Consider the following 25,303-nt stretch of genomic DNA (forward strand, 5'->3'; position numbering starts at 1 on the left):
TGTTCAGAGGAGGGAGGAGCTTCCTCTGGCTGCATCCCTAGAAGTGGTGGTTAAGGGGGGCGCCGCCGCTAGGGTTGAGCGTTCGGAGGGAAAGGCTGGGGGGCAGGCAGGTTTAATGGACTGCAGACGTTGGTTTGTCGTCTGCTGGGCTGAGAGTGATGTGCGGAGGAGAGACTGGGGACTGGAGGAGCATCTCCCCTAGGTGAGGCTGAGAGAGCTGGGACTGCTCAGCCTGGAGAAGAGAAGGCTCGGGGGGGTTCTCATCGATGCCTACAAGGACCTGAAGGGAGAGTGCAAAGAGGACGGAGCCAGGCTCTTCTCAGTGGTGCCCAGAGAGGTGGTCGACGCTCCACCTTTGGAGATACTCAAAAGCTGTCTGGACACGGTCCTGGACGACCAGCTCTGGGTGGTCCTGCTTGAGCAGGACAGGTGGGACCAGATGGACCCCAGAGGTCCCTGTAAGCCTCAGCCATTCTGTGATTCTGTAATGAATTATTGTGTATGTGTACATACATACAGTATGTGTGGTAATAACAATAACAAAAAAAAAACCCTTCCTTGCCTGTTTTTAGTGTCTTTTTGTTCTCTTCTGTTGACTCTGTCCTAGTGGATGTGAGTCAGTTTTGAAGAAGGACTGATTCATGAAGTATTATCTTTCTCTGTCTTTGTAAAATCAAGCTGATTTCTGGAGAACTTTTAAATACATCTGTAAAACTAATTTCACAGAGTAAAAACTTTTTTTAATGTTACAGCTTATAAACATCTGTAAAACTTTCATGTAAATATTTTGCAGATTGTGATGGTCCTTTTCAAGCAACTCAGCTGTGGAATAGTATTATTCATGCTCTTCACAGTCAGGTGGAAATCAAAAGACGTAGACAACATCTAAAAACGTATAAAAACTGTTTCACCGGCTCAAATGCTGTTGATGTGGTACTGAGCCATCTTATGCAAAGCATGTACCTAAGCTGCAATGATATTTCTCGGCTGAAGGGAGTCCGTGTATGCCAAGCGTTGATGGATCACAAGGTGTTTGAGCCAGTTGGAGCAAAGCTTTACTTATTCAGGAATGAGAAAGAAACAGAGTTTGAAGACACAAACACTAGTCTCTATAAATTTGTAAATAGCAGTCTTAGTCCTCATCTTCCGAGAAAGAATAAAGACAATGAGAGCTTGTCTCCTGAGCAAATCTGCAAACAGAAGACAAAAAGACGTTCCAAGTGAGTTACTCTGAACTATTCTGATTTCTTTCTTTTTTTTTTTTTTTTTAATTTAAGGTGGGTTAACTGTAGATGAAGTTATGTCTGTCTAACCCAGGTATTGGAGACTTTTGAAAACTACATGCCAGTTTTGAGAAATGTCATGCCTAAGTCGCAGATGCTACCTAATATTTCTTGGTAATGTTAAACTGCTTTGATATGCCCTTTGTTATTTAGAATAGAGTCTGGCACAGTAGCATAAGCCCAGGAATAATTTTGTTTTGCAATCAATTGTACTGAAATCTGAGAATTAGCTGGAAGCTGGTAAAAGAAGCTGGAACTAATGGAACTAATAAACGGTATTTGGAATCAATATCCTTGCCCTTTCTACAAAGCAGATGTGGATGATTAGTTTTCTAGCAGCAGGATAGACCCCAGATACAACGAAGCCCTAAAGTCCTGATTTAACAGCAATTTAGGAAGTGACAGAAAGATAAATGTGTCCTGATCGTATTTTTTATACATCTAATTTTCCACCCCCCCCCCAAGCAGAACGAAGTGTGAAACAACACTTTCAAACCCCTTAGCATTAGAAGCAGCCGATAAAAAGAGGGTAGAGGAGCTTCTTCAATCAATAAATGTTCACGCATCTTTACCTCCAAAGATCACGGTTAATGAACCAACTCATCGGCTTTCAAAAAGAGGTGAGGATTGAATTTTTCTTTTTAAAACTTGATTGTTCTTCACTGTACCTACTTGGAGTGAGTACCTCATTTCTGTTAAGCACTGTCCCTCAGAGTCCTAAATTTAACATGTCACTAATGACAAAATAGCTAAATGAGTGCTATTGGTAAATGCTCATAGTAAGTAAACTGAAGGAAACAAAACAGGATTAAGTTTTTGCAGGATGGTGCTATTCTATTTATGCAAATACCACTTCAGAAGGAAATAGGTTTTAAGATTAAGTACATCTGTATTATACAATTCCTTTGCTATTCACTTGTCTTTTCTTGTACGTAATACTAATTAGAGTAGGTTATTACTAATTCTAATATGATGGGGGAGAGAGATGTTCTCTTTAAAGCCTTCTTTCTTAGCATTCCTATTTTGATCTCTTCTTCCCCAATGCAGAAACTTCACACTATGCTGTTACCTTGTTTTCTTTCAGCACTTAAAACATTCTTGAGTGAGTAAAAACAAAGGTTAGTGTTTTACGTAAGGTCTTATTTCTGAGGGTGTTCTTTTTGTTTGTTTATGGTATCAGTAATAGAAGATGTCTGGAAACAGCAAACTCTGCTACGACTGCTGCAGTTAATTGATGTTCCGCTTCTAGAAGATGTCTTGGTGTCTTCAGTGAAGACAAAACCAGACTGTTTTGGCAAAGAAGACGACCTGATTATCTCAAATACTTTCCTGGACAGAGAGGTTACATGTAGCTTAAACTTGCCTGAGTAAGTTATACATCTATAAAACGGATTTGTTAGTAAAAGCTTTATTTTATTCTTGATCAAAGATTTGTGTTAAGTGAACAAACCAGACATCATTACACTTGTATACTTGTAGACAGGGGTGGCATTAACGTCCTTTCCTTTGTTGACTTCTTTTCAGAAGTGGTAAGGGAATTCACAAAAAGTATATGTTTAGGATTAGGCATTTGAGGATTTTAAGTAGACATTATATATACATTATTATATACTTTAACCTCAAGTGTTGAAAACGCTCCTAGTTTCTAGACCAGACACTTCACTCTTAGGTCTCTATAACAGATATTGGAACTTGAAAAAAATTATTCTGAGGCTTTTTGTTTGTTTGTCACAGTTCCTGGTGGTGGTGCTGTGAAGATACGAAGTCAATAAGGCATCTATTGTTAGCAACAGAAAAGGAGAAGCTAAGCTGTAGCACTGAAGAATGCTTATATCATGAGAATATAGAAGTGAAAGTGGCTGCATGTCATCAGTGTTCTTTTCCTTAAATGTTCTCTTATTTTTGTAGTATTCCTGGTGATGGCGCTTGGGCTGATCTCTATCTTAGCATGTACTTTTAATGAATATGTCAAGGCATGTCTCCTCATGTGTGTATGTCTGAGTAATGCTTATTTCTATCAAATCAATACAATTTTTATCTGTTCGTGAGATGGAGGTCAATCTGTGTGCCTAAAGAAACTCTTTTTTACAGTTTTTATGTAATATATATAACATATAAATTATATAATGCACATATAAAAAATATATAATATAATAATATATAATAATATATTATAGATATTATATTATATATAATATAATATTATAATCTAATAATATATAATGTTATATTATATGCAATATATAATATTTGTTATAATATATATAATTTTATAATTTTTATATATTATGCATTATATAAGCTAATGAAACTCCTGGTTCCAAACTAGTTGTATTGCTGGATAGCATCTTAACTCCATGGATTGTTCCTCCCAGAATGGCTTAATGAACACTGTTTCTTTTGAGCTTTATACATCTGTTGTACTTGATTCTTGGGTGATTGGTGGGTTTATGTCTCTTAAATTCTCATATGTGGTTCTTACTCTGTATTATTCTGTGTTCAGTGTCTCTAACATTTGGGTCTGTGCTAATATATCAGATGAGTGTTAAGAAAATTAAATGTTTGCTTCGTTACTTTATTCTACAATTACTGAAGTGGGGGGCTGGAGTAGCATCTTTGTAGATAGTGTATGATTTAGGTCTGGCTTATAGCATGCCTGAGAAATGGAAAATTCCACGTATGAAGAATAGCCACCAGTATTACAAGTAGTTGTAGGATTAATTGCCCCCAGTATAAAGACGGGGGAGTAAGCATAATTTATATCTCAAATTTTCTGTCTTCACTTTTCAAATAGTGTCATGTTATGCTTGAAATAATCAAATACCTGCTTTCTATGTAGGTACTTAAAAACTCTAATGAAACCCTGCTTGCAGTGATTGCACTCCTCATGGGGTCCTAACTAAAGGGAGATCATGATCCTATTTCTGCTTTACTGAATTACCCATTCATGCATCCAAGAGTTATACAATCCTTGTTGGCCACAGCAGTTCTAACAAAAGTTCATGTTTATCTAGCTGTCCAGCAGCAACTTCAAAATCTTTGTTTCTGTTCTCCATGGTAAAAATAAGATTCTGTGGATCTTAAATAATACTTGCATCTTCTCACAAGTTATAAAATAATTTTAACTGAATCAATATCCAGTGAGTTAGATAAAAGTAATTCTCCCTCTGCCCCCCACAGTTCTATAATTTTAGATTTCTGTACAAAATGGTTGTTAGTGACTTTTTCCTCTGACCTTCCAGCCTCTTTGAACAATGAGTTCAAAGCTGCTAACTCATGCCTTGATTTTATGAGCGCAGTTCAATTACTTAAATATTTGAAAGGCTCTAGTGTATCTGAGACAACGACATGGAACCTGCACATATGAGACCTGATTTGTAGGAGACCCTTGCCTTTCTGGACAGGAAGGACTATCCATCAAGCGCAGATGTCTGTTGTAAGGGAAATGAAACACAGTTCATGTAAGAAATGCTTCATGTGTCTGAAAGTTGGGGACAAGAAAGAAATGGAGAGGAAACCCATGGAACGTATGTTTCTATCATGTTGTACAACAGAAAATAAAGTTTCAAGGCTACACCCCCTACACAGTAATAGGTAACCGGGAGATCATTTCTTAAAAGGCATAATATGAAGGAATTGGTATATCTGTGATCTCTGGGGACTTCCCAACCATCTTGAAGTACTATTTATTGCTTGCACATCCGTACTAAATTTGAGAGTGTACATTAAATGAATGTTTTGACATGCTCTGTGAAAAGTTCCTAAGAATGTCCATAACCTGTGAAGTGGTGAGTGGACTCCATCACACCTGGGCATGACTCATGGACATTACCATTCTCAGATGAAGCAGACAAAAGCCTAGACAAGAGGGACAGTCAGAGGATCTCAAATGGATTGAAACAATAAATATATTTCAATTTGTGTAAGATAATATTATTAGAAAAATCTACTTACTGGCCTGAAATTAACTTTCTAATTTACACTAATAAAAACAGCTCTGCATGTGTCACTAGCAAGGACAGAAAGACGGGTATCTTGTCTTTCAGACATATCGCTAACATGCACCATTCAATTGATGCTTGGTGATTTAGAGATAATTTCCTCATTACATCCCTACCCAGGTAAAGGGAAGGGAATGGAATTTTAGTTTCTCCTTACTTTTTCCTCTCCCTAGTTAAGTTATACAGGCAACAAATGCTTAAGAAAACTCATATCTTTACTGTAGGTCATATAAAAAACTGCTTCCACGGTCTTCTGGGATTTAAACTATTTTTATTTTTTCTCTGTTTTCAAACTGATTGTGTTGTTTCTTTTGTGTAAAGATCCAGTCCCTTGCTTTTTGAACCTGGTTAGCCCTGGTGGGTTTTCATTGTGTATGCTGGAGTAATAGTGGGGTGGTGTTTGGTTTTAAATACCAGCTGAATCAGGCAAGTGTCCTGTGGCAGACTGGCATGATTGCAGCTTGTTTTGATCTGGCCATACCTCAGGTGTATTGTCTGTAGCCTAGGAAAACCATGGAAGTTGTTTATTTGGAGCAGGTCCTTGAACTACTATAGTAGTTACATAAACTGCTTAGTAAGTTTAATGCTGTGGTTCAAATGTGTGATTATACCTGCATGGTTATTTCTACCTAATTTTCTTTAAAGGATTAAATAAGAATAGGCAGAGCATTTTAAAGTAAGCACTAAAACTAACTTTTCCTTCTACAGGCTTGACAAATGGCTCTATGCTGCAATTGAATGCTTGGAGTATTTCCCAGACCAATTCATAGTGATGGTTAGTCAGCAGTTACCTCAAAGCACTAACAAACCCAGCAGTCTGAATACATACAAGAAGATTCTTTTTGACATTATAATAAAGTATTATAGTCAAAAGAAGGACTCCCTTCTTGCCACTCAGGATCTCGATATTCATTCAGGAATTATAGAACTTATAGGTAAGAGCAACCTGGAACAAAAAATACAAGTGAAAGCTGTATAAAGGATGTAACTTACTAAGCGTTAATTGAATCATAACATCATTTGCAATGCTATTGCAGATGCACTTTAATTTATAGGTTGGAAGGGAATGCTCGAGGTTGCTAGTCAGAACCTCTGCTCAAGGCAAGGACAAATTTCAAAGTTAGATCAAGTTGTGTAGGGCCTGGTCCAGCTGAATTTTGCAAATCTGAAAGGATAGAGATTCACCAACCTCTGTGGGTAACCTGTTTCAATATATCACTACTCTCATTGTGAAAATTTCTTACCGCTAGTCAGAATTTCCCTTATTGCTACTTGTGAATAATAACACAAAAGTAAAATCATTGCTATAAAGTCTTCTTGTTAACCAGAGTAAGGTTTTGTAAGTTCTGGACTTAGGGTTTTTTTAGTAATAGAAGTTATTTAAAATGATAAAAGGGGCTGTTGAGATTGTGATCCAGGCTGTGAACCCCTCAAAAAAACCCTCCCTACATACACTCACAAGTAAAACAGAAGGGTTTAATTTAAATACAAGTTTAAGATTAATCCTACCCTAAATAGGCCCTGTTACTTCTTCAGTTCTGTAGAGTTTATGGAGTGTTATCAAAAGTTTCAGTTTTTAGAGAACAAGCTTACTGGCATAAGAGCACAGTTGGCCTGTGTAAAAATTGGAGCAGAGTGGTGGATCCTGTGGCCAAAACCTCATGAAAATACAAAAGGCAATATTTTTATCAGTAGTATTTTGCTAAGGAGAAAAAAAAGAAAATTACAACAGAAATCATGAAAGGGAAACTATTGCAAAATTGCATAACCCATCCACAGAAAAAGAATGCTATTTGAAATAACTGACTTAGCTACTGGTGACTTCTGCTAAATGTTCATTTAAATTAAAAATGTTATTGTTCATATACACACTTTAAATGCATGTACAAAACTGATATAAACCAATATTATAGAGTATTTACTAAATTAGAGAATCAAAACAGCCAAATCTGTAGGCAAGGGAAAAGACAGTGTCATAATTCTGCTGAATTACTCTAGCGCTTTAGTTGCCTATAGGTCTTTTCCTTATTAAGTATCTGCTTGATCTAAACTACATGACCCGTGAAATGTCCAGGGCTATTCTGCTTTCTTAGTCTTGCTTTAATTTTGTCATCTTTCCAACTTGAGTAGGACTACCTCACAAGCAGTTTCTAATGCTTTATTTCTTTTTGATGAAGTGGTAGCCATAATTTTATCGTTAGGAAATGATTCTCTGTTTGAATATATTAGTCTGTGTTCTTGGGTCCTCAGCTGTGTTCTAGTTCATACTAGATCACCGTTAGGAGATTGTGTTTAACTATTTTACAACCATTTTTCCCTCTCAGTGCTATGGAATAGATTATGGATGTCAGTGCATAACAACTTGGATTCTAATAATAATTTTCAAGTAGAATCCAGTGCAATTAACCTTACTTTGATAAAGTGCTGTTGTTCTGACTCTAGTGCAAAAGAGAGCTCAAACTAGCTATGAACATCTACATATCTAAAACACTTTCAAAATTAATTTGAGAAGTGCTGCAGTTAGCTAAAGTATGACTTCATCTTGTTATCAATGTATATACGGTTATAACTATTTTCCTCAGTTATCAGCCATCTTAAATCAAACTGTCTAATACAGATCTGTTGTGAAGGCAAATATGTTGCTGTGCTTGTTGCCTTTAAAATAAACAGATCTTATGTTACAGATGAATGCAGTTGGTCAAACTAGTCCATGTGGTTTATTGAACCTTTTTACATTGGAACTCCCCCCCCCCCCCCAAGTCTTTTAAATTAATTCAGTAAAGCTTTAATCACAGATCAGAGAAACTCTTAAACTTTTCTCTAGAAATGATTTAACTTCCTGTTTTCATGTCTATGCTTTTACCTGACTTGATCATGTCCTTCGGCAATTCTCTTTCCTGCTTTTTTGTCTGCCCTTCTTTTGCAAAACGGTCACTTACTTGCTCTTTTGGTGTTCTTTTTAAACAAAGATGATTTCAAATGGCTTGTGGTACACCCCTGGAAGTCCTGGATTATTTCCTGTAAAATACCTCTGTCCCAATAATAGGACAGAGAGGCCAGAAAATCATACATAGGTTCTATTCCTGTATCTGCCCTCATCTTGCTCTTGCCTTAAGAAAGTTACTTGGCTTTTTGATAGTTCCTCACTTTCAAAGTGAAGATAACTAGAATTGTCATCTAAAGAGGTTTTTATAGGAGATTATTTCCACCTTATCACATTTCTTTGAGAAACTTATAACCTAGTGGCTTAAAAAGGGGACACACACACACCAACCAACCAACCAACAACAAAAAACCCAACACAAAACAAAAAACCCAAACAAACAAACAAAACCTCAAAGCAATGAGAAAGTTAGAGTTGTTCAGCTTGTTAATTACTTTGAGATGAATCCTGGAATATAATACGAAGATGTGTAAACACAAACAGTGCAAACATCACTTCAGTGTTTGCACATTGTATGCAGACCATAGTAATGTCCTGTATGTGTTGTCCAAGTACATCTGTTTCCTGACTAGCTATGGGACAAAGGTTTTAAGCTTATATTGATTAAATGCTGTATTAAGTCTTGTCAAAAGGTTTTAGAACTCGCTGAGATAACCTGCTTTGTTTGGAGGGGAAAAAAAACCAAAAATGGGATTAATATTGGAATTTAAATATGTATTCTTGACTCTGAAAATGAACAGTTGCACTGGATACACTGTTCTACTCCATTGCAGAAAAAGGAAAAACAGATCAAGCTCTAGAGGCATCACAACTTTATTTAAAACTTTTAGCACCAAATATCCGAGAAGAACTACATAGACTCCTGACATTCATAGCCATTGCATCCGAATCTGAGGGGTACAAATTACAAAAACAAGTAAGTATCTGTTATGTTTAGTGTGGGAAATAGCACTTTCCTATAGTAAAGCTAACTTTTTTTCCTCCAGAGTTAGAAGTATTCTGTTTACTGCTTTCCAATGTGATTTGTTTTAAAACAAATGTCAAGATGTTCTTCCCACTGATAGCATCCTGTTATACTTAGTCTTTGCTGACACATTGCAAGTAAATCTAATGCCAGATCTGGGTCGTTCTTTTTCTAGTTTGATAACAGATCGGTGGTCATCAAGACTTGCACAAAGTTCATCTTACAAAATAAGACATTGTCAAAACCACAGGCAGAACTGCTGACTCAGTTTCTGATGGACAATCACTCCGAGCTCTTCAAGGTAGCATTTTCCTTACCTCATTGGTTTTGTCATTTTAAATGTTAAATGCCATGAAGTGCCTTTTTGGAGATGAGAGGTCTGAGGAGCAATTTAATATTCCATCTGTTACAGTTTAATGGTACAGTCAAGTAGGGCGAGAAGCTATTTCAGACTATGGAGGACAGCTTTTTGAGAGCTTTGCCATCCTTTACATATAATATTCTCTCTCTTTATTTGCATCATTTGTGTTAAGAAAGTATTTTAAGAAATTTTTATAGAGGCCTTTTGGCACCTTGTTTCTGATGGCTGTCTACTATATTTTCAGGCTCCTTAATGTCTTTCTCCTTTAGAAGTCAGCTGACATACTCTGAGTGATATATAAGATGGCATGCTCTGGTGCCCCAGTGTACATGTACAGCTTTGAAAACTCTTAAAGAGTTCCCTTTGGTATTTTGAAATGTCAACTTCTAACTTAAAGAAAATAAATAGAACCACAAAATGAAATGGCCTTTCTTTTAACTTGATCAGTTATGTAAATATACAGATATATTTTAGTCTCCTTTATTTACGTTCCATCATATTGTCACACATGTGAAAAGATGCATGGTTTTTTTTGTTTGGGTGGTTGGTTGGGATTTTTTTTTGTTGGTTGGGGTTTTTTTGTTTGTTTCATTTTGGTTTTGGGTTTTTTGTTATTAAGGGTTCTGGCATGAGGGTTAGAGCTTTGATTTATGATTGGAGATGGAGCCAGATCTGACAAATGAAGTGCCCACTGCTTCATAGCAGTGAGAGCAGAGTGGATGGTGGCTCACTCTTTTACAACTGCAGATGAGAGCCTTTTGTATTATATAAGCTGAAATCAGTTCAAGGTCTACACTACAGTTTTTGCCATAGTTCAGTGGAAAACAACATCTAGAACATCTTGCCTCCTATTTCTTTAGGAAATATCCTCCTGCCAGAAATATCAGGAATAAACATATGTATATGTGTGTTAGTGCAATTTTTTGAAAGATTTTGAATATATGTACCTAAATAAATGTAGGCATAGATTCTTCTGTAGTTAATTCTGTGATTTTTAAATTGATCATCTGAAAGCTTTAGATTCTCAAAATACAGAAGTATTGGCTCTGTAACTTTTTTCTTTGTCGGATTGTATTTTCAGACTCCTTTAACTCTTCTGGAGCTAACTGGTAGGAGACTTGAGAGTTTGCTAGAAGGACAAGATCCGGATATCGATTCAGGTAGATTATGTGATACATATTTTTATATAAACCTTTCTATACAAATCGATTTATAACCAGTTAACTATAATTTTGCATAGACTGTTCTTTTCCTTTATTAGAAGGGAAGCATTAAAGCGACTAGTGACTAATTCACCAAATAATTAAATTATCTGCTATAAGCAAAACACTGACCTCTGAATATTGGATAACAAGGATTCTATTAATTATCTGGTTTGAACATGTTACAAAATTTTTTTTACCAAATAATTATTTCTGGAGAAATTAATGTAAAATGTGCTTCCTGAAGTGGCTTGCTTATAATTTGGTTTGTGAATTTGATGTCATGATTTTATATTTAGGAACAGCATTCTTATATTTCTGCCACAAGACACCTAAAAATTCATATAGAGCTCATCAGTTTGAGGTTCTAATAGATGTCTTGAGCACAGATGTTGATTGTTTAGTGTTTTGAAGAACTCTCTTCCTTTTCTGGGTAAGCACAAAGTTTATTAAGAGCTTAAGACTTACAGGAGGGTATTGTAGCCTAAAAGGAAGGCATTTGACACTTGGTGTGTACGTGGGATTAGTGTTTTCCAGCTCATTTCTTTTACAAGCTAGCATTCCATCTGTCCTTGCTGCCAAAAATATTTCAGCACTGTGATTAAAAGGGTTGGCTTAAATAATTTAATTTCTTCTGACTCTGTAGCTTCTTCCTTTTGACTTCTGTATTGCCAGTGCATTATGTGCTTAAACATTGAAGAGAAGCCATTAGGGAACTGAATAATACTGTGAGTTATTGTGCTATTTAATACTATATTTAATAGAGCAGCTGTCTGAGAAGTAGTTTTGGTACAGAATCTTTTACCATCTGTGTTGGGTTCTGGAATGTGTCCAAATTGCTTCCAGTTCAATGTTCTGAGTATCACATATTGTGTAGCCAAAGAATACAGAGATGAGCAACAGCAGAAGGAGTTGCCTGTCTACAGTATTCTTGGAGCCTGTGTGAGCTCCATCAGCACACTGAACAGACACCTGAAGTACAAACCCCATTCTGTATTCTCCCTACTCAGTTTTGGGAGTTTCAATCTGTAAATGCATATAGATTCCATCTACTTGTTGAAATAGCTAGTTTGATCTGATTGTAAGCTCTCCAGCATGGCATATTCCCATTTTCCTGTGTGCCTCATATTCTGGTGTCATTTTCCCTTTTCTCATGGAGGAGGCAGGAGGAAAATCTTTCCTGGGAGCTACTGAGCATTCTTAGCTGGTGAACTTCTGAAGTGCAGGTGGGAGCAGGAGGGAAGGCTGGGGGACCCTGATAACAAAAGGAGTCTGTCTATTGCAGGAAGGTAATCATTAGGTCTGCTGGAAAGAAACATTCCTAAAAGCAGTGAGGGAACTCTGGCGTTGGTTTTAATCTAGTAAGCCACTTGAAACCACTGGACTAAAGGGTCCACCTGGAAGTTTTAAGAGTTAATCTCTTTGACAGAAGTTGTTAAGCTTTCCCTTTTTAAAGAGCTATGTTTTCTTGATCTGACTCTACTAAACCATAAAAAGTATGTCACATTTGGTGTTTGACAGACTCATTGTAAAAGAAGGGAAGGACAGGTCCACATGAAAATTCTGGCAGCTCAGGTTATTACCGCTCCCTGTGTGAAGCCTTAGGAAGATGGTGTTTGTACAGAAGGAATAGTAAGAATTTTTTCCCCTTTAGGCAATTGACATTTGTTCAACCAACTTGCTCACTGACGTGTGGGGTAGCTGAACACCAGTCTTTCCTCAGGCCAGAACTCACTTGCCTGGTGATGGGGCTTGAATCCTTGCAGGACAGTACTCTACTGCATAGGTTCACAACATTTTTATAGCTTAATAGTGCTCTCGGGCTCCAGTTCCTTGCTCTGCCCTCACCCTGAACTGCTGCCTGTTCCATCACTTCTGCCCAAACCATGCTGAGCTGCTGTCTAGCCACCTAGAATCCTGAATTCAGAGGTGTGGTTCAGGGGCAACTGTTTCTCCAAAGTATTTATTCACTTGCATTATGTACTGGGCCTTGCTACGGATCTGATTCACTCACAGGGAATCACTGGATCATGACAACTGCAAGGTGCCATTCTTCTCATGTAGCATTCTTCATTATGGCTTCTGTTTGCAAGAACTGTATTGGCTCTTTGTCTTGCAGGCCTGTTTGCAATACAAAATCATCTGTGATATTGCAATTGTAACACTGCTTTTCAATTTTGTTTTTGCAATTAAAGTTTAGATGTTCATCCATGCTTAGTGGAGGGCTATATGTTTCACATTGTTTGTAGAGAACTGTAATCACATCTGAACTGGAATATCAATACACCTGTGTTTCTGATCATATATTTTTAATTAGGCTCTTATATGATGCATTAAACTTAATCTGAACCTCTGATTTCTTACAAAGGCTTCACCTTCTGTCAGCGCGTGACAACTAAAGAATATGAAGATCAAAAACAACAAACAAAGCAGTATCTTCTCGCATTGGTTCAAGAGATAGACAATGACCCCGCTATTCCTTTGAAGCAGAAGAAGAAATTAATTAAAGAATTCCGAAAATACCATTCTCTCATCTACTGTAGTGGTTGTAAAACTACATGTGAATTTTGTACCCTAAATGGTTAGACATCAATACAGCTTTTTTTTTTTTTTTTTAAAAAAAGGGCAGGATGCATATGAAAATTGCTCATGATACAAACCATTTTCTTCTTGGGTCCTTACATCTTCAGTTACAGGAAGCTACAACTATCAAAATTACTATGCTGCTAAAAAGCATTAATTCTAATTAATGACTCTCTTAAGCAAAATGTACTTAATTACTTTTAAGTTAGTAATAACAGCACACTGCTTGTGCTGCTTTGAGTTCAGGGTTTGGCGCTTTTTTCCTTCTGTCCCATGGCCCCATGGCCTTCTACCTGAGCCAAGTCTACATTCAGAGCCGTGCTTGGGTTGATAACCCGTAAGGTTTTTTATCTTTTGTAGCTGTAGTTCATAATCTAACTGTAATCTAATCTTAAACTGTAGACTATGACTCCTATGAGTATTGTAAAAGAGTACAAAGTGTGTCAAAAATGTTAGGAGCAGGTCAGTGGGTTTTGAATCTGTGGCAGGCAAGATTCATTAGGCCGGGGAGCTGTGTGTGCTTGCAGTCAGTAATTGTAGCCTGTTACTCCTTCCCCGCTCTGGCAGACTGAGCTGCCGCTAATCCGGCAGTTACGCAAAAGCAAGTAAAAAATTACATGTTGAAAAAACTTGAGGAATAATCTTTGTTTAGATCTCTTGGTGTACTTAAGCAATTTATTTCAACATGAGGATACTTTGATAGTGTCCAGTTATTTGTCATAAATACTTTGCTAGTGTTCATGGATTCATAGGGCAAAGCTAGAAAGCACGTTGGCCTGTCTTGACACATTGATGGTTAACTGTACGTTGACAAGGGAATGTTGATTCAAATCATTAAATAAACATGCAATTTAATGTTGTAGAGGTTAAATTACTTCTCCCATCCTCATGACAGACATTTGATCATGACATAGAAACATAGAATTGAGATTGGAATGTACCTCTGGTCTAGTCCCACCGCCCAGCTCAAAGTGGAGTCAATTAGTGCAGGCTGCTCAGGGCCTTTTCCAGTTGAGTTTAGGATATCTCCAAGGACGGAGATGCCACAACCTTTCAGGTGAGTCTGGTCCAGAGTTTGACCAGCCTCACAGTATTTATAAAACAAAACAAAACAAAACAAAAACCCACCTTACATTTAGGTAGAATTTCTTGCATTTCAGTTTGTGCCCATTGCCTCCTGTCCTTTCACTGGGCACCACTGAGGAGTGTCAGGCTCAGTCTTATTTACTGGCTCCCCTGAGCCTTCTCAAGGCTAAACAATTGCAGCTCTCTCAGCCTCTTCCTTGGATGACAGATGCTCCAATCCCTTATCATTTTCATGGCCTCTTTGCTGGACTAGCTCCACTATGACCATGATTTTTTTTTTTTTTTTAATTGTGAATATGCTGCTTTAGGTATGAACATCCTCAACTGCTCTTCAAAGATGTGGTCAAGTTACCAGGATACCAAAGCTTTCTGAAAACAAGTGCTGTTTTCTTTTCTTTTATAAATCGAAATGGTTACACTGTTAGATATAACCAACCATGTGTACAGGTAATAGGTTGTATTAACTTGCATATTTCAAGTAGTCTTATTTAAATGACGTGGCCCTATTAGAAGTCAGGGAATGTAGTTGAAACCTCTGTCCGTGCATCCCTGTTTATGCACTTGTTATTTAACAGTGACTGTCCAGCATAAAATAAGTAATTTCTGGAGGAGGAAAAAAGACCAAGTTTTACCTTTCAGAGGTTAATACCCCAATTACTAGACTACAGGGCCACGTATTCTTTTTTTATCCCTGGGGAGCAGGGGGTTTGGTCATTCTCCCAGAAAAAGGAGCATGTACAGAAGTAGGTTATTGAGAATTTTAAACAGGAAAGTATTTCCTGATTAAGTGCTTCTGGTGTTGAGTAGCAGGAGAAGGGGATTTTAGGTTTGTTTTGGGTTTTCTTTTTCCCCCTCTCTTCAGTCCCTTCACTGGGTCTCACTCAAAATACTGAACCTGGTAACGGGGAGGGGTGATAACATGGTAATTTGTAGGCTAGAGGGACTGGGAATTGCTTTGGGAAAAACTGTATTTTTAAAAAAGAAATTCTTGCACTTTGTGACTTGATTAGAATTTTCTTGTGCTAATTTAAAGATGACAATAAAGCATTGCATAAAAAGCGATGAATCTGTCTATCATTTCATAGTGTTTTCACAAGGAAGAGGCAGCTCAGTGGGCGTAGAACCAGGTATCAAACAGTAAGGAAATGCTTTACGTGGACAGCAGTTTATAGCTGCCAGGTGCTTTCCTTCAGTTCATGGGACAAGAAGTCAAGATTGATCTAGTCCTGCAAAGGAAAGGGAGAGCTCTTGAGAGCCCTGTTTTATTCACCTACCCTGACAGGAAGATATACTAATTTTTAATCTGTTGAAAGAAACGTGGTATTTTACATTTAAGTATAAGGGCCCATTGAACAGAACAAGTTTGGTGAACTACAGATTACTGTGTTTCATTGTTAAGCTTTCAGTTACATTCCAAAATTAGGAAAACCTTATTGGACTTTAGAAAGTTCTAGCACTTATTTTAACAATGATGTTTGACGCAGAATCATCTGGTAGGGAACCTCGGACCTCTCACTCGTTTCTATTCCATTCTCTGGAGTGTTGGCTTCTCTTCTATATTGCCCTTACGCTGAGACCTCTGGATAGCAACAGGAGCAGCTCATGAGACTCTCAAATGTTGATCGGAGCAACATGGCTCTTAACTCCGTGTGCTTATCTGAAGTAGAAAAGAAACGGAAGCCAGTGATGAGGATATCTTTGTACCTTAATGCTACCAGTGAGCCCAGGGGCTGGTGGTACGCACCTGTTTCCCCTGTTCACAGCGCTGACCGTTCAACTCCGTCAGGTACCCTTGGGTCACAGATCATCACAAAGAACAATTTTACAGAAGGTATAGTAGCTAGTTATGCTTCAGAGTGCCCCTCTCTGGACCTTGTCAAGGATCACTGGAGGGGCATGAAACCCAGTGAAGCCTCTGCTTGATCCCTGCCATCAGCTGCCTAAGTCAGGCAATGCTCTTTGTTCCAAGCTAGGTAAGTGCACTGCGTAAGCATACTTACTGGTTTTACATAGCGGCAGACAAGAGAGGGAATATGAGACTTCAGCTGAGAATAGGATACTCCTCGGCAAAGCTGTCACCACCGGGTATCACCAGCCCTATTAAAAGGGCAATTCCCCTGCGGCCACGAGCTGCATCAGGTCAAGATCTGTGTCAGCACCTGTGTGTCCATCATCCTCCCTGTGCGAGCGCCTGCCTCTGTCCTGGCAGCCAAGCAAGCCAGGTGGGGCACCCCCTACTAGTGCAGCCCTCCGAGGCTTCTATCTGGTCATCAGCCCGTACCGTTGCTCTTTCCCCTCCTGCGTGCAATGCTGCACAGGCTGATGGCGCAGTAACAGAGCTGCTGATGCCACCTTTGCTCTGTAAACAGAAATTAAAAGTACAGGCTGGGGCATTTGAGTGTATCTAGAATGCATAGATAGGACACACCTGGGATTACCCAGGACACAGCTGCAAGCTTCGCTCACCTCAGACACCTTCTGATGTCACCTTTTCAAGAAAGGTGAAGGCAGTGGCAGGAAGCTTATTTGCTCAGCCATTGTTTAAAACAAAAACCAAACAAAAAAACCCCACAACCTACAAACCCAAAACCCCTTTTCAAAAAGGGATTGTTCAAATTACTCTTTTCTCAAAGCCTAAGTATACTTTCAATAGCAGTCGTCACATTTCAAGTATATTCCTCTCATGGCTATTCACTAAAATAACCAAAAATAAAACTCACGTATTCCTTTTCAGGATAGGCAATCTCAAAAAGACCTTTTGAGATGTATTTAATGTCCATTCAATTGTATGCACAAGTTAAAATAATATTCATTTTGGGGTAAAAAAAAAAAAGATCTTGATTTCTTCTCACTATGTATTAGTGTCACACCACTACAAGCATTCACTATTTTTATTGCCTCATGCATTGAGGTTTTCTGCAGTAAGAGTACAATGAAGCTATCAGTAAAAGATGAGAACATAATGAAATTACAATGAACGTATTATTTCACAGTATTAGGTTTGCAAAACTTTATTTTTAAACTCTGAAAATGATTTTTTCCCAACCCACTTAAATACAGGAAAGCTAAAACACAATCCTAACTGACAGAAAACAGGTTGTAGTTGAAGAGTTCCATTCTGAGTAAAGCAATGGAATAACAATGTATCCAACTATGCTACCTATATATCAAATTTCTCTTCACAGATATTGTGTCCATGTTCTTCATAATCTTCTCTAGTTACTACCATGTCTTCAAAATCGTCATTTTCAGAAATGAGCTTCCCACCTTCCCAAGAGTAAGTAATAGGGCTGAAAAATGAACAGTTATTGTTACACATCTGTACGTTCATTTAAAATAGAAGTATGCAGTGATGATTTCCAAGACTTTTGTTTAGCCATACCTATTTAAAAATATATTTTTGACTGCTAAATCAAACCATCCAGCTCCAGGCAAGTTATGAGACAAAGTTTGAAATTATAGCAGGGCTAACTGACTTTGCTTTTTATAAAAAGCAAGTGCCTCTTTGGAGGCAGGTGTGAAGAGGGCAGGAAGTGGAGATGTCTTTGTATTTACTTTGCACAGATAATGATTCTTTAATAATATTTAAAAATACTCTTGTATAATACTTAAAAAAAGTGAAGAATTTTTGTACTTTCAAGATATACTTGTTTTGTCTCAGCTGTATACTCTCTCTCTGCAATGATATTACCCCCTCCAAATCCCTGAGGTGGCTACATTAATAATGACATGGCAGCATTCAGATGCTGAAAATTCTTCTAAGTAGAAGACTAAACTCTAATCTTGCATACTTATGTATCCACTAAATGACAATACAGTCTTATTTATATTTACAATAAAAAGACTGATCCTGAAAACACTTACTTATACGCTTAACTTTATTAGCCAAAGTACAGGGCAAGCAAGTGATCTCTGATTATTTGGTTTGTCTGAAAATACACTGATTTAAAACATTCTTCTTGTACAATTTTGGTTCACTCAATACTTAAATTAACCCCTTTACTCAATCTATCTTTTTAATCAGCAAAAGAAATCCTACTTTATGGTTTGTTCTGCTAGAAGGACAAAGCTTGTTCTGTACAGTTTAGAACTTACTTTTCAGGAAGAACAACGGAAACATCATAATCAGTTGGAGTAAGACATCGAACTTCAGAATAAACCCGATCTCTGAAGCCCGGAAAAAGGGTGTTTCCCCCAGTCAGAACTATGTTCTTGAAGAAATGAGGCTGCATTTCTGTAAAATAAATAAGTAAATCTGTAGTTAGAGACTGAATATATATTTAAAGATTAAAGTCTTTTTTTCCCAATTTTGTTATGAATTGGAACAGAAGTAAGAAATACGCATAGAAGAATTTGCTATAATCACATCAGTTAAATAGCTTTATTGAGAAATACAAGAAAGTGATTGATCACCCTCTGTTCTTCATGATTTTTAGAATATGGCTTTGATAACTACTGTTTTCTTATACTCTCTATTAAATTTCATGTCTGCCAACACAATTCCCCTTTCAAAAGGGATTTTAAATGATAGAATTTTTTTAAGAGTACAAAATAATAGCCTCAATGCCGCCATACTTATGTGGTATCATAAAAGCTATGAAAGTCATCTTTGTAGTAATAACATTAATGTACATCATCTAAAAAATGAAAGCTTTAGTATTACTTCTGACAAACACAGCAGTCAGAAAGGCTTTATACTTTGATGCTTAAATTACTGAGTTCGGTCAGTTTCATTTTTCTTATCAGTTTTTCTCTTCTTCCAGTGACGAAAGATATTTTAAAACACAACTAAAACTAATTTCAAGTATATTCCATCATCAGCATCAAAGACAGATAGGTCACGTTAGAAAAGGACGTTAAGAAGAATTAAGTCTACAGTGATTAACTGAAACAAGAGTAGAAACCAATCAATGAATCACCACAAAACTGTGTTTGCCTAACAGAGAATCTTGTAGACAATCACTTCTAGCGTATATGACACACACCAGAAGACAGAACAGTTCACAACAACTTAGTAACTGGCATATTGAGAGTACTAGCTTCTTAAGACACTTTGGATGCTTAAAAAAAAATAATCCAAAACCAACAAAAAAACCCAACACAACACAAACACCCCCCCACCCCACCCCCACTTTTCAAAATACTTTTAGGTTATACCTTCAGGTAAATTCTGAATAGAATAAACAATGGCTTCAGGAATTCCCATCTCTTGAATACCAATATCCGAAGGATGGAAGAGTATTTCTGGAACTGCAAATCTTTCATTTGTTAGACGAAGTATTTGTTCACCAGTCTTGTATTTTCCACTTAACACCATCTCTTCCCTTGGCTAAAGACAAGACATGGATAGTAGCCACTGCTTAAGAAAGGAAATTACATCCTAGAGCATTCAGCTAATCTTTTTCGTGTACTGCAGAGGTAGGCAGTATATTCTACGTTAAGTTGTATTATCAACAAATCTTTTAATAATAATACATACTCTGGTATTAAATCTGAAGTGACTTTGCTCTTGTCAACTGCAGTTTTGCCTAAAGCAAAATAAAATAGGTATGCACGAGAGTGGCCTTAAAATATCGGGACTGCTTTTGAAGCTATGGCTAACTCAGTAAATGAGATCAAACTGGTAAATTGTCTTCACTGGTATGAAGACTTTTCAGGCTCTTCTATAACATGACTTTGAACCTTCTGCCTATTAGGGTATTTATATGAAATTCAGAGGGACTTACAAAAAAGTATCAAAGCAGAGGAAACATCTTCCAACTTAACTTTAAAAAAACCCCAACAATAATGATATGGATGATATGACAGAGCACAAGCATAGAAAGCTACAAGTATTAAATAGCAGAACATAAAATGCTATGCTGGAAAAACAGTATTTAATTTTCATCTCAACTTCCTAAGGAAACTACCAATTAATGCATAGCACAGAAAGAAGATACAATACAGCATTAGAAAAAAGAAAGTCTTTTTAACCTCTCTACTAGACTTGGGCAGGGGAACAGTCCAAAAAATACTTCAAAAACCGTACTGTCGTTACCTTACAAAATCCTTTTTTGATTGTGCTGAAGTCTGGCAAAACATAATCTACCATTACAGTATTTTCCTCTCCTTTCAATCTGAAAGAGAAGAATGTAAAATACAACAAAATAAAGAACAAGTTCTAAATCCCAACTATTTTATACCAACAAGACTTCCTTTGACTTAACTGGAATTTTTTCTGATTAAGAGTATAGTTTTATTTGTTTTTTATTCAGGAGTACCAACTTTTACATTTAGTACCGTTGTATACGTACTTGGCAATGTCCATGTCCTTGTAAAAGTCTTGAGAAACGTAACACACATCTTCTTTTACTTGATTAATTACATGCGTTTCATCCATAACATGTAGCTGCCTGTGAAAAACAAAAACCAAAACCACAGAAGTTTGAGAATAACTAAGTCCTAGCATTACCTGTCCAGTTTTGCACTGGAGATGAGCAACCATGGTTTTCAAATCACAGAAAGCTACTGTCTCAATATCTAAAACTTGTATTCAATTTACAAAAGTATTCCTGGCCTACTGGAGTTTAGCATTTTCCCATTTCACAGTTCAATAGATACAAACATCTACCTGCATTTGCCCAACATCTTCATAACAAGTATAGCCATAATCCTGCAATTAGCTCTACTAGCAAAGACCTTTACGTAGCTAAAGTTCCAAGCTAAAGGATCCTAATGAAAAGTTGATCCTATTGAATTTTATTTGTGGTATTGATAGAATCAGTTAGCAAACTGACTGATGATCTACTGAGACATCTCAGAAAATATGTAAGGACCTGTGTAGTTGTGAACACGCAGGTAACTTCAGCAACTTCAAAAGCACCGGCACTTTAAAAACTAAGAGCCTAATTCTTCAAAGAGCTTAAGCTCATCTTAATTCATCTTGATCTTAAGCTCAAGATGGCAGCTAGCAGATTATAACAGACAGAAATTCCCATCTCCTTTAAACAGCATTTAATCTAAAATTCACAGAAGCAGTAAGAATATCCCCACAAACTTCTAGCTCATTTCATACCAGGTCTCAAGATGATGATCAGCATGCTTTACCTGTAAGAGATTATCTCCTTCAGATGGTTGGTTAAGAGTTTTCCTCCAACATTAATCCTACAGAAAAGGAGTAACACAAGGAATTCTGTCATTATTAACTTCAGGCATAGCAAACAGTTCTTCTAGAAAATACATGCTGCAGTTTACCTGATGATTGCCTCTTTCTTCTTTTTACTTCTACAATAAGGTACAATGTGTGTAAAAGAGTATCCACTATCCACAATGATACAACATAGCTCAGATGGATTATCCCGGAAATACCTGTGCGCACTAAGAGCTCCAGCTGAAATACAAAAAATTTCATTCAATTTTTAGATGAATACACACTTTTAGAACTTATATTGATATGAAAGTGTACTTGCTTCATATTTTAAATGCCTTTGACAGACTTCCAAGACCTCAATACATAATACTACAGCCAACACATGAATTAATTTTGACCGTGGATAAAATTAAGTATCATATATGCCCCTATTTATTCTTTTTCAATAATTCCAGTCCATGTTCAGTTTCCTCTCCTAAAGTCCAAGCAGACCGATCACACCACAATTTATCAAACCTATCTAAAAGAGTATCCTATGTCCAGCTATCTTTCAGAAGGGTTGTAATGTTATTTACACATTCCCTGTAAGATACAATACATTTCGTGATTGTAATGCTGCATTTTATTTGCTAATACAAAACAAAACCAAACAAAACACCACCACCACCACCACCCCCCCCAAAAGAAGGAAAGCTATCAAAAACTTCATGCAAATTTTTGGTAGACTTTTACAAATGCTATCCTGTTTCAAAATCCATCCATTATCTCTGTCAACCTGACTCTCCCCAAATTTCCTTTAATTATATACCATGACACTCTTAAGAAAGTAGTATAACAGTATAACTGGAATTTCTTAAAAAAAAGAAAGTTTAATCTAGTTAGGGTACATATAGGAGCATATTACTCAAGAGCCAGGAAGGAAATGAAGCAATTTCTTTACTATCTTTATATATACGTGTGTGCGTATGCGTGCTTTATTTATTTACAAGGTTCACCTTCAAAATATATAAATCAAACTAGGAGGAGACAGACTCACCATTTACTCTAAGAACTGCTTGAAATTGATACTCTTCAAATAGAATTTCATTCATGGATTCTTGTATTGAACTGAAGTTAAAATAAGGTTCGGTAATAATAATATTGGTATCTACAAAATCCACCTATGAAAAAAACCATTAAGACTGTCATTACACAAAACTTAGAAATTAATACTCCATTACCATATTTTGCAGCAGTTGAACATGATGTAAATCTGAAGACATGATTACCACTTGCCGTATCTGTTTGTAGAAGCTAGGCTTAGAAAGTTTTATCTTTTTTAAAGACTTCATGAGCAGTGATACAACTTTATCAAATTAATGAGTAAAAACATAACAGAAGGGAACACTGTCATACATATTCTGCTCCTGTTACTATCCTTACAAATCATAATCCAACATTTTAAAGAGATGATACCCAAAATGGAACACTACAATACTAATGTAAGATACTTTTCACTAATCCTGTCAACTACAGAAAGATTAAGTCTCTTCAACAGCTCAGCACTTGCATCACAAAATTACGTATCTAATAACCAAAGATGAAGTCCTGTGCAAAGTAGGATCAATAATAAAACTCCCAGTGACCTCTAATGAAGCCAGCAAAAGATCCCAGACTTTCCGCATTTACTGATATCTCAAACAACTCCTTTAGAGAGGACTTCAGAGGGTTACTTCAATCATAACTGGATATGGCCCTAAACATACTACCAGCTGTATCCCTCTGTAGTCTTCACTCACGAAAAATAATTAAAAACAAATTCTCCTCAAAACCATGACGAAATTGAAACTAGTTCCAAAACTAAAATGAAAGCTAAGTATCAAAAGCCAGCACTGTATATTTTTATGTATGGCGACTAAGATATTTTGAGGCATTACTTTCATTCTCAGTACCATTCTGCCTCCTAGGTGTTACAAAAACCAAAAACTTTCAGTGTATATAACATTTTTTTAAAGAAAAAGTGAAAGGGAAGCCTTACTACACTTCTTGTGCTAAATCTAGTTCATGTGATAAATAAGAAAAATTAAGTATCGGGTATTTATATTTTATTCATTCGACTTACTCATAGGTAGAAAATGGTTACCCAAAGATGGTTACTTAATGTGTATGTCTTTTGGCCTACTGACCTAGCTCATCACTCTCTTTTACATCAACAGTTTCTTGATCTCTAAACCACATTGTATCTGTCTGTAATTATTATTTTTTACTAACTTGAACTCTTAATTATATTGATGTAAATTTCTTGACATATGTGAACTTAAATCAGTATGAATACACACAAGACTAAAAAATTTAAATGTTTTCCTAAATTCCTACACCAGAGCTTAAAGTAAAAATTTTCTTCAGTTTGCAAAAAAATAAATCCCTGTGATTTCTAGTTGATGGCACTTTAAAAGAGAACAGTAAGCTCACCAGTTCTTTTTAATATATCATGTACTTACACTAATTCCATTAGTCAGTATTTAACCTACACAAAATCTGTAATTAAAAAAAGGCTCTTACTTGATACATTTCTTTTCCAAAAAGATAATCCCAAACCTGTCTCTGGACATCCCAGTTCACCAAGTAACCCTGTAGGAATTTAGAAAAACAATTACACTATTTAGAAAATAAAATCATACTTAAAAAAAAATTTACTAGAAATCAAAAAAGTCAAGTGACTGATAGACTGGTAATATAAAGAAATTTGAGAGTAAAAATGTCTAAATTCACATTTCTATGCTAAGAAGTAAATATTACATAGGATAAAACGTTACAAATATTCCCCATCAATATGTTAATTACTACACTACAAAAACAATGTAAATTGTGTTTAAACTGTGTGCTGGAGCGCGTCCAAAGAAGAGCAAGGAAGCTGGTGAAGGGTCTAGAGAACAGGTCCTGTGAGGAGCGGCTGAGGGAACTGGGGTTGTTTAGTCTGGAGGAAAGGAGGCTGAGGGCAGACCTTATCGCTCTCTACAACTACCTGAAAGGAGGTTGTAGCGAGGTGGGTGTCGGTCTCTTCTCCCAAGTAGCAAGTGATAGGACAATTGGAAACAGCCTCAGGATGGGCCAGGGGAGGTTTAGGTTGGATATTAGGGCAGATTTCTTCACTGGAAGGGTTGTCAAACACTGGAACAGGCTGCCCAGGGAAGTGGTTGAGTCACCGTCCCCGGAGGCTTTTAGAAGATGAGTATACGTGGTGCTTAGGGACACGGTTCAGAGCTGGACTTGGCAGTGTTACGTGTACGGGCCCACCACACGATGATCTTAAGGGTCTTTTCTGACCTAAACGATTCTACGATCGTTAAAATTCACACTGCTGAATTTGATTCTTGTATGATACTACATATAACCCTGCAGTTGGGGCATACTGTATGAAAACTATTCCTTAAAACAATTTACATTTGGCTGTAATGTTAAACTCCAGATATTTTACTTACTTTCTGAAAAGGGAGAATATAAAAAAGACCAGAGGGATCTTTAATTTCATCCAGTTGATTTGCCGTAAAGGTTTTCAAGCGTGCAGTCTTTGATCTGAACTGACAGTTGGGAATAACGCTGGAAAAGATTGGGAAGTTTCCTATTCATCACGATACGAGACACATTCATTGTCTTTACACTACTTTCATAAATAGTATACTTTCAATAGTATTTTTGCCGCCGTGGTTTGGTTTTAATCCATTTATTGGAGCCAGTTACGAGGAAAATCTCTCAATTCCCGACACCTCC

General features: G+C 36.9%; 2 protein-coding genes across 2 annotated transcripts in view; one reads left to right on the forward strand and one right to left on the reverse strand.

The window, feature by feature from the left end:
• Positions 1-439: 439 nt before the first annotated feature.
• Positions 440-13,341, forward strand: DEPDC4 (DEP domain containing 4). Its single transcript, XM_009321341.1, has 9 exons — positions 440-458; positions 794-1,220; positions 1,752-1,903; positions 2,464-2,650; positions 5,993-6,219; positions 9,002-9,144; positions 9,368-9,493; positions 10,635-10,713; positions 13,124-13,341. The coding sequence occupies exons 1-9, from the start codon at positions 440-442 to the stop codon at positions 13,339-13,341; spliced, it is 1,578 nt and encodes a 525-aa protein (XP_009319616.1).
• Positions 13,342-17,280: 3,939 nt separating this feature from the next.
• ACTR6 (ARP6 actin-related protein 6 homolog (yeast)) overlaps positions 17,281-25,303 on the reverse strand; it is a 10,051-nt gene continuing 2,028 nt past the window's right edge. The window contains exons 2-11 of the mRNA XM_009321342.1: positions 25,015-25,132; positions 24,095-24,163; positions 22,590-22,713; positions 21,658-21,793; positions 21,511-21,567; positions 20,718-20,816; positions 20,462-20,540; positions 19,582-19,753; positions 18,520-18,658; positions 17,281-17,714 (exon numbers count right to left, since the gene is read on the reverse strand). Of these exons, the coding sequence (XP_009319617.1) occupies positions 17,585-17,714; positions 18,520-18,658; positions 19,582-19,753; positions 20,462-20,540; positions 20,718-20,816; positions 21,511-21,567; positions 21,658-21,793; positions 22,590-22,713; positions 24,095-24,163; positions 25,015-25,132 (1,123 nt within the window). The 3' untranslated portion in view covers positions 17,281-17,584. The remainder of the gene's footprint in view (positions 17,715-18,519; positions 18,659-19,581; positions 19,754-20,461; positions 20,541-20,717; positions 20,817-21,510; positions 21,568-21,657; positions 21,794-22,589; positions 22,714-24,094; positions 24,164-25,014; positions 25,133-25,303) is intronic.

The sequence above is a fragment of the Pygoscelis adeliae genome, unplaced genomic scaffold, assembly GCF_000699105.1.
Source record: "Pygoscelis adeliae isolate BGI_AS28 unplaced genomic scaffold, ASM69910v1 Scaffold232, whole genome shotgun sequence".
Classification (NCBI taxonomy): Eukaryota; Metazoa; Chordata; class Aves; order Sphenisciformes; family Spheniscidae; genus Pygoscelis; species Pygoscelis adeliae.

Bases quoted from the DNA above. Each gene is read 5' to 3' on its own strand.
- DEPDC4 (XM_009321341.1), top strand. The intron at 1,221-1,751 runs GTGAGTTACTCT...CCCCCCAAGCAG, and splicing joins AAGACAAAAAGACGTTCCAA to AACGAAGTGTGAAACAACAC. The intron at 9,145-9,367 runs GTAAGTATCTGT...TTCTTTTTCTAG, and splicing joins GGTACAAATTACAAAAACAA to TTTGATAACAGATCGGTGGT.